This window comes from Sphaerodactylus townsendi, linkage group LG12 (genome assembly GCF_021028975.2).
Source record: "Sphaerodactylus townsendi isolate TG3544 linkage group LG12, MPM_Stown_v2.3, whole genome shotgun sequence".
NCBI classification, from domain to species: Eukaryota; Metazoa; Chordata; class Lepidosauria; order Squamata; family Sphaerodactylidae; genus Sphaerodactylus; species Sphaerodactylus townsendi.
The window spans coordinates 11,834,855-11,854,739 of NC_059436.1; the positions used below are offsets into that span (position 1 = coordinate 11,834,855).

General features: G+C 45.1%; 1 protein-coding gene across 3 annotated transcripts in view; it reads right to left on the reverse strand.

Annotated features, from left to right (window-relative positions):
* Positions 1-19,885, reverse strand: part of KIRREL3 (kirre like nephrin family adhesion molecule 3) — a 786,157-nt gene that overhangs the window by 156,603 nt on the left and 609,669 nt on the right. For all 3 annotated transcript variants that reach the window (XM_048512011.1, XM_048512012.1, XM_048512010.1), the window contains exon 6: positions 10,783-10,933. In XM_048512011.1, coding sequence (XP_048367968.1) covers positions 10,783-10,933 — 151 coding nt within the window. The remainder of the gene's footprint in view (positions 1-10,782; positions 10,934-19,885) is intronic.

Below are 19,885 nucleotides of genomic sequence, written 5' to 3' on the forward strand. Positions count from 1 at the left end.
GTTTTTCAGGAATTTTCTCTAAGCTTTCCCCAGGTTTTTACAGAGGGTCTGGGAAAAAAACAAACAGGAAAAACCTGAAGAAAAACCATAAGAAAAATGACTGACAGGAAATACTATGTAAATGAGGGGTTGGGGTGGGGGAACCAATACAGTAAAGAAACCGAACTGCAGCAAAAATCCAGTATGGCAAAGCACTTATTCCTACCCTTGTATATTCTTTAGGTATTAATACAAGTTGTGACCTGTAATTTACCCCTTAAACATGATGCCTTCTCTCCATATATTTAGGATTGTCAGATCTCATAAGCTAAGTATTGTTGGCCCTGGTTAGTATTTGGATGGGAGGCCACCAAGGAAGTCCAGGGTCACTCCTCAGAGAAAGGAACAGAGGCAAACCACCTCTGTTTATCTCTCGCCTTGGAAACCCAACAGTGTTGCCATAAGTCAGTTTCAGCTTGACAGCACTTGCTGCTCCTTCCACCATCCACGCATTGCCAGCTGACACCTTTAGTAACCAGGGCAGGGCAGGGCAGGGGTGAGTGAAACCCCCTGTTCCTTTGGTCAGCTTTCCCCCTGTGGAGCTAGGGACATGATTCCTATTGGTCCCCTCCATCACCCTTTTGAGGCTGGTATGGCACTTGGTGCCATGATCTGGATAGCCCAAGCTAACCTGATCTTGTCAGATCTCAGAAGCTAAACAAGATTGGCCCTGACCAATATTTGGATGGGAATACCAAGGAATACTAGGGTCACTATACAGAAGCAGGAAATGGTATATCACCTGTGAACATCTCTTATCTTGAAATGGGTCTGTCATCAGAAAATGGGCCCTGCAGCTGTGGAACGATCTCTTGCTCTTGGTTCATCTTTTGGAAGATTGGTCTAAAAGTTTTTTTCTGGTCCCTTGGGGGGTGTACCTTATAGAAGTATACTTCAGATTGGAGGATACTTGGTCCCAAATTAGGCAAGTGGCAACTTGGGAGAGGGTCTTCTTGAATGTGGCAGCAACATTTTGGAACTCTCTATCCTGGAAGATTGATCGGCTTACTTTTCTTTCCAACTTTTGTCTGCAAGTGAAGACCTATTTGATATTCCCTTAGTGAACCCTCCTCCCGACCCACAATTTTAATTGGTGCTTTTATGTCGTTATTTGTATTTTGTCTCCGGTTTGAATAGTTCTATCCGTTTTTGTTGGTTTTAACAGTTTTTAAGATGTGATTTTATTATGCATGCATTAATTTGTTAGCTGCCCTCGCAACCCTCAGGAAGGCAGAATGGTGGGGTATACATTTGGTAAAATCAATCCAAAAATAAAATATATGGGCACTGTAACATACTTTATCATTAAAAATAGATTTATGAGTAACGATATTTGGAGACTGAAGGTCTGCATGAGAGGATGTGTCCTGAATGCCAATCTGAACCATAGAGCTCCTCCTATTAGAAATGTATGAATGTTTCTGCAGCTTAACTTAAGTTGAGACCAAACACCTTGTCCAGTGTTTCTACTGGGAGATGGAGAAGAAGCCATTCTGGATGGCCAACTTGCCACCTGCTTCTCATGAATATTAATCAGGGGATTGGGCAGAGCCATCACTCCTTGGTGTGGGGAGACGTAGGACCCCTACTCTAAAGGTGGTAGGGATTTCTAAAAGGGATGAGTGCAGGAAATGGCAGTGAGTGGCAGGGAAACAGGCAGCACAGAGTCCTTGAGCTTGTCACAGAAAGGCTGTAAATTATTCATGATCCACCTGTCCTTCTGTACTGCAAAGTCAACTCTTGACCTAAGCAGAAGGACTGGGGAGTGACTGGCTATGTTGGAATGAAAGCAAAACTGCTGTTTTGAAACCAGTGTGTTGTGTAAAGATAAGAACCTCCCTTGAAAACTTTGGTATGGATAAGAAGAAGGCCTCCTGTAAAGTGTTGTTGCACGGCCACTGGAGTGGCAGGGCTGGATTCAATGTTACAGCATATAAACTATGACATCAGGATGCTTAGCAAAGGCCTATTTCAGACAGAAAAAACGTCTACAAAGACCAGAAATCCTCGTGCGTGGCAGTGGGATAGGCCAGGCTGGAATAAACACTACTGTATATAAGATATATAGTAGGGGATTTAATGAAGTTCTCAGCTATAGTTCATTTTATGTTACACTTGTCAAATGTCTCACACCAAAGACAACTCAGGAAGGAGGATAAAAAAAGGTAAATGTGCAAGATGGGGTCGTCATTACCCATGGGGTAATGCCACATCATGATGTTTATTAGGCAGACGGTGTTTGCAGGGTGGTTTGGATTTATAACCTGCCTTTCTCTCCTGAAAGGAAACTCAAAGGAGTCTTACAAACTCCTTTCTCTTCCTCTCCCCATAACAGACACCTTGTGAGGTTGGTGCGGTTGAGAGAGTTCTGAGAGAACTGTGACTAGTCCAAGGTCACCCAGCAGGAATGTAGGAGTGGGGAAACAAATCTGGAGTGGAGAAATGGGGAATCATGTGGAAGAGTGGGGAATCAAACCCAGTTTCCCAGATTAGAGTCCACTGTTCTTAACCACTGCACCATGCTGGAAGTTGGGGTCAACAATCATGCTGGTGTAAAAATTCCCAAAGTGAGCAAGGCAGAAGAAATCACAGCAAGATGGTGGGCCATGATGCAATAGGCTGTCCCTTGCTGGGTTCCAACCTCATTATCGTGGTTGGAGCTTCTTTAAACCAGCCAGATTCCTGCTTTGTTGGGAATGCAGCCACCTGCCTTTTGGCTGGGAAATGATAATGAGAAATTATAGGTATTTTCAATTTACCGTAATCTCATTTTAAAACGTGGCATCCAAATGACAATAAAAGATAGGCACGGTTTGGAATACAAATGAGAAGCGGGCCTGTAACAGCCCCTGAGATACATAGCGTACTCCTAATTCATTTGTCGGCATCCTGACGCTTCCCCATTGTTAGACAACAAAAGCTAATCGCCTTCCATTGTTAAGTATGAATCACACTTCTCCTTAGTAGCCTCCCCATTGTTTGATAGTTTAGCAGAGGTGCTCGGGATTTTCAGAAGGGTTCTCTTTGCATATTAAAAGTGAACAGATTCTGCTTTGCTCTTAGAAATGTTTTTTCCCCCTTCCCAAAATAGATTAACAATAAGAACGAATGAAAGTCTTTGATCTTCCCCCTGCTACTGGAATTGTGCTTTCTAATGATCTAGTAATGGGCAAGCCCAAGATTCCCCACCAGAAATGGAGCATAATTTGCATAAATGATCATTCAATGTAATGTAATTCTGCTTGGTTACAATTGATAATTCCTGCCTGGCTGTTTGTAATGAATTTGAATTATCGAGTCTGCTTGGCTCAGCCTCTTCACCAACCACAATACTCATTCGACACAAGTCGAAGAAGCTGACTGTTATCAGGCATGAGGCAGCGTGCCCTGAACTTCCAAGAGCCAAGGCACATTGTTTCATCCTGAATTAAAATTGGAAGCGTTATTCATTCCTCCACCTGCAAAGGTTTACACCAGCTTGAGGTAGTGGTTAACAGTGGTGGACTCTATCTAGAGAACTGGGTTTGATTCCCCACTCCTCCACATGAGTGGCAGATTCCAATCTGGTGAACTGGATTTGTTTCCCTGCTCCTCCACATGAAGCCTGCTGGGTGACCTTGGGCTAGTCACAGTTCTCTAAGAACTCTCTCAGCCCCACCAACCTCAGCCTCACAAGATGTCTGTTATGGGAACAGAAGAAAGGGAAGGAGTTTGTAAGCCACTTTGAGACTCCTTATGGTGGAGAAAAGTGGGGTACAAACCCAAACTCCTCCTCCTTCACTTCTGGAAGGTGACTGTGCAAAAACTACCTGGTTTCAGAAGACCCCCACCACCATACTTGCAGATGAGTTTCTCTTATGTGCATCTGTGTGAGTAATAAGCCATACAGAGGCACAATGTGTAGCCTTCTCTGAGTGAAGGGAACTCTACTGGGGCTTTGTGGAGGGAGTATTTTTATTTATCTGTTTGTTTAAAACATTTTTATGCCACCTTTTTACCTGATCAGGGTCCACAAAGTGGCAAACATAAAAAAAAGAAGGCATGGCACAAAAGCTGGGGATCTTAATTGGAGGGCTGGATAATGCAGGAGGAAATAGTCTTTCAAGTACCTTGGACACAACCCGTTTAGGGATTAAAGGCACTTCAAATTGTGCCCATAAATATATGGGTAGCCAATGCAGATCTTTTAGCATAGGAGTAATACAATCGTCCATCAGCAGATTACTCACAAGGGGATCCGATCACATCAAATAAAGAATTATTTTCCTTAACCGAGTTTGGGAATGTCAGAGCAAAAACTCATGCAGAGACATAGTGGGAAGCCGCCTTGATGTGTAGGCAGAGATGAATTCTGTTTTCCCCCACCCTTTTCAATGAACTTATTTTGGGAACACATGCCTCCCAATTCCCAAGACATTTTCTTTCATTTTTTTCCCTTGGCACCTTCAAACCCCCTCCATTTACTACCAGCTTTAATTAAATATGTGTCAGAATTCTGCTGCGAGCAATCAGGGCGATTTTTACAGCTAGCAGGCCAACCAAATGTCCGTCCTTTTCTCTCCCAGTGGCACTGCATTTCCTTCTGTCTTCTTTTGCATTCACTCTGTTTTACCAGGTTGTATGCATATCGTTCTCCATTCTACAGGAGCAAAGCAATCTCCTCTGGCCTCTTATCAGTCTTGCTGCTTCTCTCAGCTCCAACCAGAGGCCCTGCTATCTCCCACACCTAACAAAATGTCCATCTAGATTAGAGCTGCAAGGAGCATGCCAGACCTCAACAACTGGCTGCTCAGCAAATCCTTCTGAAGCCATCCAGGGCACAAATATTCCTTGTATGCAAAAGCTCTGATGGTTCAAACTCCTCAATTTAAAAAGCAAAACCAAACAAAGCAGTGGCATTTTCTTGCAACAGAACCCCAGTTCCTTCCCTCAACTCTCATGCAGGGGCATACTGCCCTGGGGAACATATGGGGTCAAATGTCCCTAGGCTGTAGCCATTTAGTAACTTGGGGGACAGAAAATCCCCCACCCCTTCTCCTTCCCCCCAGGTCCATACACTGACTTCAAGACAAGTGACAAAACATTGTTTGTCGTGGTGATGGAGGGCAGCTGCTCATACAAGGGGTGTGTGTGTGTGTGTGTGTGTGTGTGTGTGTGTGTGTGTATGTGTGTGTGTGTGTGTGTGTAAAACTCAGATTTTGCACTGGGCTACATTTTCCCTAGATACACCTCTGCTCTCCTGGCTGCTTTCATTCATGCCTCTGACTCGCCAACAATTCCATACCATTCCTCACTCTCTCCTGCTTCTTGGAAATAAGCAGAAGAATTGCTAAGAAGTGTTAGCATAGCAGGGGGAAAGCTGTGAATGCTGGCAGAAGAGTCTGGAGCAGCAGTAACCTCACTCTGCTCCTTTCTGGCAGGCAAGATGTGAATTTCCATACAGCCAGTGGGCTCTGGCAGTATAAATAGTTTATGGCATATCAAACTATTAAACATGATTTTAATCCCACTTGTGATGTTCGGCGCATAACTCACAGGAGGCCTGCTTTGATGTGGCTGGTGGAACGGAAATCGCTTTGAACAGATGTTCCAGCTGGAGATGCTTCAGTGTCTCCGTTACAAACCTGGGGTCTGTGGATTGCTTTTTTTTTGGGGGGGGGGGTTGTGCAGTGCAGTGCAGTGCAGATGAATGGGAAAGAGACTTGGATTACGGGGCTCTACAATTTAGCTGAAGATTTGTGCTTCAGTTTCCAGTTCTCAAGAACCCAAGGTACTTTTGAGCTTGGAGTGTTGCTCTTGTCATAGAAATTCCCTTATCACATTTATGCATTTACATACTTACTTAGATATTTATACTCCACTTTCTCCCCAATTAGAACCTAAAGCTGCAAAGAAGGAGGAGTAGGAGTAGGAGGAGTTTGGATTTATATCCCCTCTTTCTCTCCTGCAAGAAGAGTCAGAGGGGCTTACAATCTCTTTTCCCTTCCCCCCATACAACAGACACCCTGTGAGGTGGGTGGGACTGAGAGAGCTCCGAAGAACTGTGATTAGCCCAAGGTCACCCAGCTGGCATGTGTTGGAGTGTACAAGCTAATCTGGCTCACCAGATAAGCCTCCGCAGCTCAAGTGGCAGAGCGAGGAATCAAACCTGGTTTTCCAGATTAGGGTACCTGCTGTTAACCACTACACCATGCTGGAAACAATATTGTTTCCCCTCCTCCATTTTATTCTCACAATAGTAACTCAGTGAGGCAGTTGAGGGTGAGAGAGAGCATGCATGGCCCAAGGTCGCCCAGCAAGCTTCCATGGCAGACTTGAGATTCAGACTTGGCTCTCCAAGATCTGGTATTCTAACCATTACACTATGTTGGTTTTCTCTTTTAAATTCCCCCTGCAAGAGAGATGAAGAAACGGAGGCATTTCTTCTTGTTGAATATGACTATTTCTGACGATCTTTCAAGTAGGGCCTGTTTTCCTACCAGGTCATTTACTGGGCTGCAGATTCGCAGAATGAATTCCTTGTGCTATTTAATCTTAAAGGCTACATCTTTCCAATGGAGTCCACTGACATTTGTTTCTACACACAAATTTGGAGCCAGAACTTGAACTTCGTGGACTTTCGCATCAGCCTAGATCAAGTGTGACCAATTCCCTTAGCGCCAGTCACTTGGACTAAGTAAAAAGCAACATACCAGGGGCCTCCTTCACAGGTAGCGATGCTGCTCCAATTATAAAAAGGAAAGACAACATAGAGGCCCCTCTGGGACATTCCCACTGGGAATAGCCCTGCCAGAGCAGAAGTGGAATGTGATTCCTTTTGAGCCTAAGCAGTGATTCTTCCTAATCAGCCCCACTCAGACCAGAAGCAGCAGGCAAGGCCTATTCGGCTTTCTACTCAACTACTGGAGCATCTTCCTCAACACTAAGACCAGGGCAGAAATGGGATTCAAGGCTGCTAGAAGTGGGAGTGGGAAGGTGTCATGGTAGAGACCAGAACTGGTCTTTCAGGCTCTCTCAACTGTCCAAAATGTCTCCATTCCCAAGGTGCAGGTGTAGGAAGACTGTAGAGGAGGTGTCAGACAGGCAATCTGGAAGTCAGATCCAGCCCCTTGAGAGGGCTTATCAGGTCTGGGAGCCAGCTGAGGCAACCCGCCCTCCTTGCTCCTGATAATGGGCTGGTGAGCCTCCTATGGGCCAAGGTAGCCCCCTTCCGCCCCTGCTGATCTGGGATGATGAGCTTGCTGCAGGCTCACCAGCCGAGGAAGCCGCCCTCTCCCTCCCACAAGGCCCAGTCACATTTATGCCATATCCAGGTGTAACAAATGTTTGACACCCTTCCCACAGAGGGCATTCTGTCCATTTCATCCCTGGAACTGGAGGAAGTCCCACTAAGGAGTTCTTCTCTTTCCTATTTGGATCCCCCATTTCTACCACTTGAAAATGAATCCGTCCCTTCTCTGGTAGCCATCCATTCCTGCTAAACTGATAATCCCATTAGAGAACATTAAAAACAAAATTCTTTTAATAGCTGAATGGGATATGACTATTATTATTTCTTTCACAGCATGGTCTACTTAATGGTTTGGAGTAGAAATTGGCCTTTATTGAATCTGTCCTTTTGAATTGGATCTGGCGGTCTTTAGGGATTCCACTCACGTCGCTGGCCTTCTACTATACAGCACGCTATAATGATGCCTCAAGTTCTGCTGTTGTTATTTTCTCCCAGCGTCTGAAGCTGCTGTAACTGTTTTGCTGGTCGGGAAAGAACCGCGCCGTTATCTCATTTGATCTCGCCAGTTGTGTCAGGACATGCAAAGGAACAACCTGAGAGCCTGTTAATCTTCCGGTAGACTAGTTGGAAGTTTGTAAAAAAAAAAAAAAGAGGCGAATTTTCCGCAGTACTCAAATTTGCTCAGCCAGTTTTTAATTGGAATCAGGAAAGCAGCTGGCATGCTAATGCTGAATGGCTTGCAATTGCAAATTGTTGGTAAATACAGATGCAGGAATTTGAAAATGCAGCTGAAGAAGAGCTACCGGGAGGAGGGAGTGGAGGGGGCGGGGGGAGCTGAGACCAAGTCTGACAGCAGCAAATACCAAAAAGGTGGAAAGGATGCAGATGCAGCTGGCTGAATTCTTCAGGCTGCCCATTTCACAAAAGGAAGGAAGGCTGAGTGAAGAACAAAAAGAAGAGTTTGGATTTGTACCCCACCTTTCTCTCCTGTCAGAAGACTCAAGGAGGCTTACAAGCTCCTTTCCCTTCCTCTCCCCACAACAGACACCTTGTGAGGCAGGAGGGGCCGAGAGAGATCAGAGACAACTGTGACTAGCCCAAGGTCACCCAGCAGGCTTCAGGTGGAAAAGCAGAGAAACAAATCCAGTTCACCAAATAAGAGTCCACTGCTCATATGGAGGAGCAGGGAATCAAACGTGGTCCTCCAAATTAGAGACCATTACTCTCAACCACTAAGCCACACAGCAGACTTTGCACAGATGTAACTTCCACTGGAGCAAGTTTAATGGGAATTTTAAATGCATTCAGCACTGTGCGAAACCAAAGGGCACTAGAAGCACACTGAAGAAAGGCCATAGGTTCCTTTGGACATCCTGCTTGCCAGGTAGCAGACAAGAGACAAATTTGTTCCAATAAAAACATCTGGCATTCGTAACAAATGTAAATAACACTTCTAGCTAATGTGGCAATCAGAAGTGGTGCTTTGCTACTTGTTAGTGTAGTGGTTAAGAGCAGGTGCACTCTAATCTGAAGAACCAGGTTTGATTCCCTGCTCTGCCACTTGAGCTGTGGAGGCTTATCTGGGGAACCAGATTAGCTTGTGGATGCCAACATATGCCAGCGGGGTGACCTTTGGAGTTCTTTGGAGCTCTCATTTCATTGTGAGACAAGTGGGATCAGTATCACCACTGAATGCTGCTGGGCATGTATGGTGGTTGTACTGCAGACGTGTTAACAAATCCAAAGGCTGGTCCCTTTGGTCCTTAACAAGAAAAACATGGCTAACCCTTTCTTTCTCATCCACAAACTTACATCCATGATATTTTCCTGTATTGATTATGTCTGTGCCACTTATTCCCGGGTTTGCTGACCTTGTTCGGTGCCAGTTTCCGACCAGTCATGCTAAAATGTATTGTATCTCTTTGAACAGTTGGCATGTGACATCCTGTCAGCAGTTTAAGCTCAATTCAGCTAAATCACACTCTTCACCCCTCCCGGTGCGTTGGGCTCGCTTCAATCACCCTGGACAACTGTGCCATCAAGATTTGTAAACTCAGCATCACAGAGTCACCTTTGCCCTTCGCTTCTCTCTCCAGACCATCACTTAGAGGCTTTTTCTGAATCTTGTCAACTCATCTGGCAATAACCTGAAGTCACTCAGAGAGCTAAATCATCTTGCCCAAGACTGCCTTGCATTTCGATGACTGCTGCAAACGCTCTTCTCCAGCCTGGGCAGCTGACCGGCGAATGATTGCCTCGCTGAGAATAAAATCGCTCAACATGCTGCAGCTAAAATAATTTCCAAAGATTCTCCCTGTGACTTCAGCTTCTTCTACACTAAAACAAACATGAGCCTTTCTCAAGGCTGTATTTACAAACTATCAGGTGACTGCAGAAGTTGGGTGTTGACATTTCTTTGAATGCAAGGGTGGATGGCTAAGTAAAAGTTACGGAAACAGTAAAAAAATCTGCAAAAATGTCAGTGCAATCATAAGCAGAGTTAAATGCTTCTAAGCCCATTGAACTCAAAGGCCTTAGAATGGTACAACTCTGCCTAGGGTTTCACTGAGAGGGTCCCAGAGGGTCTATCAAACATAGAGAGCCAGCGTGGTGTAGTGGTTAAGTGCTTTGCTACTAGTTAGTGTAGTGGTTAAGAGCAGGTGCACTTTAATCTGAAGAACCGGGTTTGATTCCTTGCTCTGCCACTTGAGCTATGGAAGCTTTTGCACTTCAGCACATGCCAGCTGGGTGACCTTGGCTGAATCATAGTTCTTTGGAGCTCTCTCAGCCCCACCCACCTCACAGGGTGTGTGTGTGGGGGGGGGGAGGAAGGAGATTTTAAGCCCTTCTGAGTCTTCTTCCAGGAGAGAAAGGGGGGATATAAATCCAAACTCTTCTCTTGTTCTTCATCCCTGATACAGAGTTGTTGAACAATTGCCTCTTCCTTCTTTTCTTCTTCAAAGGTTGCTGGTATGCTTTAACACATGGCCCAGGACAACTCAGTTACAGTATAGCTACAGTGCAACCTTGTACATGAATCGCAGCACAAGGGCCAAACTGTTCTTGGCTTTCAGCTCTTAGCATGACGGTTTCTGCTCTTAGCCTGATAGGAAACTCTGCTCATGGATAGTGAGAGGGAGGGGGAGAGCCAGTTAGCCTCCTTTGTTGTGCCTTCTCCTCTTTTGTCTATTTCCATTGTATTTTTCTATTTTCTCTTTTTACAGTAAGCTGCTTTGAGTCCCCATTGGGGAGAAAAGCAGGATATGAATGAATGAATAAGTAAATAAATAAATACATATTTTGCGAAAGGTCCTGAGATGTCTCCATAAGACATCTAGCCAGTCTCATAATCTACCATTCCCTGGATATCCAGAGGTGAGAGAAGGACAGTTAAACCAGCATACATTTGTATAGTAATCACTGCTGTGTCTCATTTCAGATACAATAGGTAGCATTGAGGAATGAATTCGGGCAGAAATGGCTATTCCAGATGAAACTGGAAAGCAACTCACGTTGAATGTCAATGGTGACAGATGTCTCCTTCCCACTAGGAATGGCCTTGTTGGTGGCCCTGCAGACGATCGTCTGGCCGTTCTCAATGTCAGATGGGGAGACAAAGAGGGTGCTCATGATGCTCTCTCGCTTGCCATCCCGGAGTATTGTCTGTAGGAGTAAAGCAACAACACAGTTATTTGCAATTGTCAGCAAGAGATGGCAACTTCCATTATAGAGCATTTTGTAAGTTGCTGGATTCCTTGCTAGACTTGGATTTCAAAGACCTGGGCTCCCAGCTTCAATCAACCACAGAGACTATTAGTTGACTTTGGGTCAGACATTATTTCTCAGACTAACCTATATTATGAGGTCACTGAGAAGGTAAAAGAGATTGACCAACATTTGTGTCACTCTGAGTTCTTTGCAGGAAAGGTGTGAATACAAATTAAAAAACAAAACAAAACTAAAATGCTGCCCTGCTAGAGAGGATCCTTCTCACTTGAATTGTTCCTTCTCACTTGAATTGATGAATGCTATGTAAAAGAGATGCTATGCGCTAATTTATCATATTCAGCGCTCTTGCGTTTGGGGTTTTTTCCTCCTAAAAGAATAAAATGAAACAGCATCCAGAATTGGGCAGCACAAAAAAAAAGTATTTAAAAACTTGTATGAGAATTCCAACCCTCTTCCCCTTTATTGTGACAAAATTCATTTCAGTTTTGATCTCAGAGCTTTTATGTTCATCAGTATATCTTTTTCTCCTGGAGGAAATACTGCGTTGGCTATTCCCAAATTCGACTTGTATCCATTACAGAGACCAAACATCCTATGGATATCCCTCCATGTATTTCAACTCATGAATACAGACAGGCAATTTTTTACGCCTGCTGCAAAAAAGTTGAGCATCCTTCCACTTCAAGACCCACCAAAGGCTGAGACTAAATGTAAACATTTTTCAAGGACTCTTTTTCTAACATGGTATTTAAAGGATGGGGTTGGGTCTGGGTTGGTAGCAGTGCTTAGAAGGGACTCCTTGCTATGAGGACTTTATAACCCTTTATTTAGATGTTTAACATACTATGTGTTGGTTTTTGCATTTGCTGGTTACTTATTTGCATGAGTGATCCACCTTTCTTGTATACCATGTAGAAGTTCACAGAACAATAGATTCTCAAAACAGAAGGATGTTTCTCATAAACACGTGCTTGCTGTTCAATCTTAGAGCTCTCTGAATTACTTTGGTCAGTCTTTATTTTACAAACTAGCCCACCCCACAGGATTGTTGTGAGGGTAAAATGTGTGAACTGCTTAAATACATTGAGGGGCCGTTCCTTAGAGCACCAAATCCTAAATACAGTTTAGAAGAAGAAGAAGAGTTTAGATTTATATCCCACCTTTCTCTCCTGTAAGGAGACTCAAGGTGGTTTACAAGCTCCTTTCCCTTCCTCTCCCCACAACACACACCTTGTGAGGTAGGTGGGGCTGAGAGAGTTCTGAAGAACTGTGACTAGCCGAAGGTCACCTAGCAAGAATGTAGGAGTGCGAAAACACATCTGGTTCACCAGATAAGCCTCTGGCACTCAGGTGCCAGAGTGGGGAATCAAACCCGGTTCTTCAGATTAGAAGATTAGAACCCTGCTCCTAACCACTACTCCACTACACTACACCAACCACACTGGATCTAGTATTGCTAGGTACAGAAAGAATTAGAAAGCCACTGCGGGTCAGAATGGGTCACAAAGAAGGATGGACCAATGAGCTGACTCAGTAGATTGGATCCAACCACAGTCCACATGAACACATGACACATATACTGAACCATTGGTCTATCATGGATACTGCTGAGTAGACGGACTGGCAGTAAATCTGCAGACTCTCAGGGAGAGGTTCATCATATCACCTATGACCTGGTCCTTTTAACTGGAGATGGCAGGGATTAAACCTGGAACTTCTGCTTTCCAAGAAGGTGCTCAATCACTGAGCCATGGCCCCTCTCACACTTCCATTTGCACAAGCCAGGCTGGCAATTACTGCCAATCCCCCTCCCATCTCGGACCCCCAGTTTGTCCTCTATGCACAAACCACCCTATCTTCTTAACATCTCTTGTGGTTTTGGGCTTCAAAATATTGCAACACATCCTAAAAGGCCTAGATCAGGGAGAAGAAAAATCAAAAGTGACGATACTCTGCAGCCAAAACATCCAAGTACCACTCGAATCCATGCCGCCACACACTGACAGCTACTGGGTAAAGCACCCTTTATTAGATTTTTTCCAACAGATTGACCTGCTTGACGCAAAGGAGGTGGTTCTTTCACAGGGGCCTAACGTTGCTTCCCACCGGAGTTGGCTGTGAGAGCATGAATATATTAAATGTATCATTATTACAGGAAGTGCTTTTGGTCGGCACATTTAATTCCGTCTAGTCAGGCAGGCACTGCATATTAATAAAATTGAATATTTAAAAGCTCATTACAGCGCCGTATCGACTGACACCTCCATAGGAGTCACGCGAGGGCTGAGGGCACTGGCATCTGCGGCACTCCAGTTCTAGCCCTTCACTCTGCCAAATACCAAAGGTTGCCCAGGTGCAGCCACCAGGGAATTGGGATTTGAAAGTGTAATCTTTTTGGTAATGTTTCATGAGAGGAGGATGGACACGGCTTGACATAGAATTAATCTCCTGTCAGATCTGATCTGAATCTTTCCCTTGGTCTTAACAGCAGCAGCACCAGGCGTTGGGATCTGAGAAATTCTCAGGCCAGGCAAGCTGCAGAGCCTATACCTCAGCTACTTTATAAAGCCATTCTGGTTTAGAAGAAGAAGAGTTTGGATTTATACCCCACCTTTCTCTCCTGCAAGGAGACTCAAGGTAGCCTACAAGCTCCTTTCCCTTCCTCTCCCCATTACAGACACTTTGTGAGGTAGGGAGGGCTGAAAGAGTTCCGAAGAATTGTGACTAGCTCAAGGCCAGCAGGAGTGCAGAAACACATCTGGTTCACCAGATAACCCTCTGCTACTCAGGTGGATGAGTGGGGAATCAAACATGATTCTCCAGATTGGAATCTACCTGCTCTTAACCACTACACCACCTTGGCTCTCTTTAGGGTTGAAGAAGAGTGCCCACAGAAACCACGGACACTGCAGAATCTTTTTTCACTGTTAACATTTAGCAAGGTAGACGTGCTTTTCCATGCATGCATGATCTCATACTCTTGGCCTTTGACAGTGACTGAGGTACTAACTGTGAAGTGGATGTGCCAGAGACATTGGGAAGGGGAAACTTGTGTCTGACAAGCAGCCACCAACCCCCGGGCCTTGTTACAAAATCTAAGGCAATATCTACTAGCCAGGAATTTGAGCATGGGCCATCGGAAACCAGACTCTCCAGATTCCAACCCTGCTAAGTAACTACCACATACTCCACCTAAAGCCTCACATGCTCTGTCTTCTGTCCTCAAAGAAGATAATGAATCTATAAAGAAACACCAGAACAGCAATGGAATGCAAGACTCCCAAGAAATATTCTATCCTTTTAAGATCTTTTGATTATCAGAGGAAAGCAGACTCTGAGGGGCCAAACAACATGATAAACTTCACCATGAGTTGGGTCAGAGTTCCCCACACCCTGACTTACCATGGAAATACTGGGAACTAACTCACCCAAGCATCATAGGATTAGGACTATAGTGCCAGGGGAGGAGGAGCTCCAGCCATCCTCCCATGCTACATTCCCAAGCTGAATTGGCCTCAAGAGGTACTTTCTGCTTCACCGCATGGCTGCAGGTGCACAGAGTACTAGGACAAGCAGCAGGGCAGGAATATTGGGCTTAGTCTTGCTTTGGCATTTGGTTTGGTTGGAGTTTGGAGCTGGCTTCTGGGGAGCTGTCCTTGGTGCTGCACTCCCCACCTATCACTTTACTTTGTTTCCTGGCTCTTCATTGGGCTTTTGCTTCATATGGAGCATCTTGGGTAGTCCCCACCTGCTTGCAATCTCTTGCTTAGCCATTTGAGGTCAGTCTGATCACTCACTTATGATGTCTGATCAGCTAGGACTGGACATATGCCATTCCAGCTACCTAGCCTCTCATCTGCCTCTTTCATTATACCTCCGGTTCTTGTTCCCTCTGGTTCTAGGAGCTGTGGGCAGCTCTATCTCTGCTCAGTTACAGTTACTTGCCTATGATCCTGTACACTCCATTTATCTGCTTCATTTATATCCTGCCATTCCCTCTATCAGGGACCTAAAGTGTCTTATATCCTCCCTCGCACCCCTCTCCACTGGATCTTCAAGACTGTCCTGTGAGGTAGGTTAGGCTGGGAATGTGTGACTGGTCCAAATCACCCGGAAAGCTCCCATGAGAGAGTAGAGATTACAACCTGGTTCCCTATGTCTTAGTCTGACATTCTAACCATTATGCCATGGCATCTCCATGCAAGCTAGGGAGGAAGTAGTACAGAAGCAAGAGCTTCAACAAGAATCTCTGAAACACAGTAATGGGAAAGGTCAGAACCACAATGGAGATGGGGACCAAAAGCAATTGCAAGCGATTGCATGTAAACAGGGTCATAGCAAAGGGGACTACAAAGGTAATTTACTAGGGCTCTGCAGCATGTTGAGGAGAGGGACACATACACCTACCATCTTGTATGTATGTTTTTTTTAAAAAACAGCAGCATGTAGTAGAATGAAGCAAAAATTGGCTTATGCTCCACTTTCTTTGGGTATATTCACACACACATACACAGTAACTCAGGCATGTTGGAGAGCCTTTGAACTGAGGGGCAAGAATAGAGTATCATTTGTTCAAAGAAACAAAGCAATAAAGAACCTACATTCTCTAAGAGCTATGGGGTAGGGGTCTACACAGGGAAGGGTCAGGTCCAGAAAATCTCATTGGTGGCCCTGTACATCCATGGCTTAGAAAGTAATTAATTCCACCCAACAGAGTTAGCAGAGTTCATTCCTCTCTGACATTCATTAGCATCAGCTGCTGCATAACATTCTGGGAGACAAGATCAAGTGCCTAGCTTAATTGTTCTGTGATGTCCAACATGGCATGTGCATAATAAGGAAGGCCACTGGCACTGATCTGGATTATAAGAGGAAGAAGAACTGGGTGTGGGGGGGATTTGTAAGAAACACAAGCACATATGGAAATAAGGGGTGAGGAAAGGAACTTGAATTCTACAAGGCACAAGTGTTGCAAAAACAAACGTGCACACACCCCGGTCCCTTTTCTGGCATTCAGTATCCAGTTGGCCATTTCCTGATATATTGCAGATGCCAGGAAAAAGGAAATGTCTTAGGATTTGGGTGCAATAAAGCCAGAATTTGCCTGTAATACTGAAGGCAAATCAGATGGTGGGGAAGAAAAGGTCACTCTGCTTATGCAAATCAGACACTGGATTCTCAGATAGCAACCAGAAGGCCTGGAGGATAAAGCTGGCTAATGTAGACGAAGCTGCAGGCAACCGAGCTGACAGTAGAGGCAGCCTGGGCCAGAGAATCCCATGCCCGGACAAAGACTAAAATCCAAACAATGGCTGTGCATCTTCCCTTGCAAGGGAAGTACACAGAATTATGTTATTTGGCCTTCTCATCCTTCCCATGATCCCCAGCCACTGTTAACATAAGCTGCCTGAATTGCAAATAGCTTTGTAAACAGTCTCTATGTTTTCATATGGAAAAATACTGAAAACTCACTCAATGCCCACAAATAATATTATTTGAGCCCAGTAGCACTTTAGAAACCCACAATATTTTGGGGGTGTAAACTTCTGAAAGTCAAAGCTCCCTTCATCGGATAGATTTAGGAAAACAGCGGTGTTGCTTTGAAGCAGCAGAAAAAAGTTTGAGGCCAGTGGCACTTTTAAGACCAACAAAGACCTTTAAGACCAATAAAGTTTTATTGTTGGTATAAACCTTTGTGGGCATGCACACTTCTTCTCCCTTCATCAATTATCTGGCCCCCTCTGCACACACAGAATAATGCATTTTCAATCCACTTTCAATGCACTCTGAAGTTGGATTTTATGTGCGGAATAGCAAAATCCACTTTCAAACAATTGTGGATTATTCTGCATGTGTGGAAGGGGCCTGTGGAGAAGTGAGATTTGACTCTCAAAAGCTCAAGCCCCTAAAATCTTATTGGACTTGAATCTAACTGTTCTCCTGTAGACCATCAGGGCTATCCTCTGAAAAATAATATGATAGCAAATTGCTATTACTATGGCCTAATTTGGGTTCTTAGGTTACAACACTTTATAGTAGTAGGAAAATTTGAACAGAGATTTTGTTTTCCATCTCAAAGGGGAGGCATTCTGCTTAAAGGGTCAGGTTTTCATCTGGGAGGCACTTTGAGTCTTATTTTGGAGTGATCATGTACCATGAGTGGGTCAAAGTGTCTTCCACCAATTCTGGCTGGTGTGTCAGAATCATTGGCCCTTTCTGCACTGGCCATTTACAGCGGCCCAGGGATGGCAAAAACGCCAGCCCTGGGCAGCTGTTCGCACAGGCAGCACTGCCAGCAGAGCCGTCCTGTGCAGCCCCGAGCGGCGTGAAGGCGCCGCTTTCCACCTCCCTTCCTGAGGGAGGTTTTTGGAAAGCGCCACCTTCCCATCCCACCCACTCACCTTGTCCTCCAGCGTCAGTCTGAAGGGCTGCTGAGACCCGCCCACGCTGCCCTCTGACCCCTGGAGGTTGGAGGGCAGCATGAGCGGGTCCCTGCAGCCCTCCAGACCAATGCTGGAGGACGAGGTGAGTGGGGGGGGGTGCAGAAGAGCCGCCTCTTCTGTGCTGGCCTCTGCGGGGGCCACTTGCATGCTCCTGTGTGAATGGCCCCCTCCCCTCCACCGGCAAAATTTCTGCCGTTGGAGAGGCGCCCTTTCCCCTGTGTGGAAAGGGCCATCCTTTCTTGGAGAAAAATGACCACACTGATCTTTGCCCTAGTTACATGGAAGCTAGGTGTTGACAAAGCTGCCTGATGGGGCTGCCTTGAAAGACCTCTCAGAAGCTCCAACCTTGTAGCGTTAACAGGAGTGTATTACAGTGATTGCATTCTTATCAATGTTCCCTGTAAGCTGCATGACCACAAACTGTATTGGTGCCATTCAGATTGGGCAGCCACCAGCAGGGAGAACTCTTGCAGGCTGGTCTGCGCCACTCAATGGTAGAGAATTCCCTGCCATGGTTAGAGGGATAATTGATTCTTACACTTTTGCAATATCTACGTTGGCACTCAGTCCAAGCACAATTCAGAGTGATTTGACTTAGAAAAGGCTTACTTACTTATTTTCTTCGGTGATACCCCACCTGTTTCCCCACTAGGAAAGCAACTTGCATAATTCTTCTCTTCTCCATGCTGTCCTCACAAAAAGCTTGGAAGGCAGTTCAGGATGAGATTGTGTGACTGGCAAGTGTCCAAGGCAGAAGTGGGTGCTTGAAGGTGTCTGGGATCCTAATCTGACATTCTAACCACTTACTGTTCTGGATCTGAGGTATCTGAAATACAATCTTCTCCTGTACTGCAATGCTTGTTTACTAAGATCATCTTCAGAGGCAGGTGCCCACCTACAGAAAGTTCAGGGGGCAGCACCTGGAGAACCAGCACTTTGCGGCTCACAGGTTTATCCAGAGCCATGTTTGCTGGCAAGTACATACATTTTTGTTTCAGTTGGTTCATGGCTAAGTTTCTTAGGCCTGACTCTTCCTGTTACTATTCCTAATCTTGGCTTATTCTGTGGTCACACCCACAATAAAGACACGAGGCATGAACACCTGGGTTTATCGAGGGTTTATTAATGGCTGATCTACATCAACAAACATTGCTCCAGCAAGCAGCCATCCACAGCTGTCAACGTTCTGGGCAAATCCACCCTGGCTCCAAACTCAGCCAACCTTCCCACTGGCTTTGTTTATATCCTAAGCTGCACATCAAAGAGAGCCAAGAGGTGTTAAGACTCCCACATTCCACTAAGAAGCTAAGCCTTGGCTGATGATACTCAGCACCTGCCTGCTCAAGTCAATGAAGTATTGGTTTCTGACCAGCTCTTTATGCTCAGAGTAAGTGTCAGCTGCCCTACCTATATGTTCCAATTTGTGCCATTCCTTACCAATTAGCCAGTGTGGAATAGAGGTAGAGCAATGTGAGAGCACACATAGTGAAGTGGTGAAGAGTGACAGACTCTAATCTGGAGTCGTCGATAAGACTACTGGGAGTCCTGAGCCAGTCACAGTTCATTCAGAACTCTCTCAGCCCCACCTATCTCACAAGGTGTCTGTTGTGGGAAAGAGGAAGGAAGACATTTGTAATCTGCTTTGAGACTCCTTATGGCTGGTTAGGAAGCAGTTCATGAAAAGCAGGGTAAGCAGAAGAACAAGTCTAAGGAAGGTCTAGTCCTGTAGTAGGAGCAAGGTGCAAAGAAAGCAGGCAGCAGAAGCCAGAAGCCTAAACCATCATTAGACTTATTTCTTTGCACAGCCTTTGGTCTCCAAACTTCTCAGCTTCTTGCCTGCCTGAGAGGTCCCTTGGTGGTCTTTTTGGCTGAAGATTTTCCAGTGGAATTAAACCCTTATATAAATCTCATATAAATGCGTGGGTGTCGTACATCCCTTGAGAAGTTGGACACTTCTCACACTCACAACATGATGACAGATGTAGGGAAGGACGTGGATAAGACCACCACACTAGATTGGGAATCATTTGTCCTGAACAATGTTTATTGCCTCTAAGTGGCAATATTGCCACTCAAAATTCTGCTCCCGCTTCTTTGATGTTTGCTTCTTTTCACTTTGCCATGCTGTCTGCTCTCATCTCTATCCTGCCTGGCTGTGTCAACCTGGAGGCAGTTCTTTGTCATCCAAAGTGGCAATATTATTTTCATAGTTAGAATATCCGAGAAACATTCTTCTCTATTTAGGGTATCTCTGTCTGTATTTGAGTCCAGCAGCACATTAGAGACGACCAAGATTTTCAGGGCCTAAGCTTTTGAGAGTCAAAGCTCTGCATGTCAGATACTAATGAATAAAACCCACCTTATAGACCAACAAAAATGTCAAAATATAAACTTTTTGCGATATCTGATGAAGGGAGTTTGGCTCTCAAATGATAAAACCCTG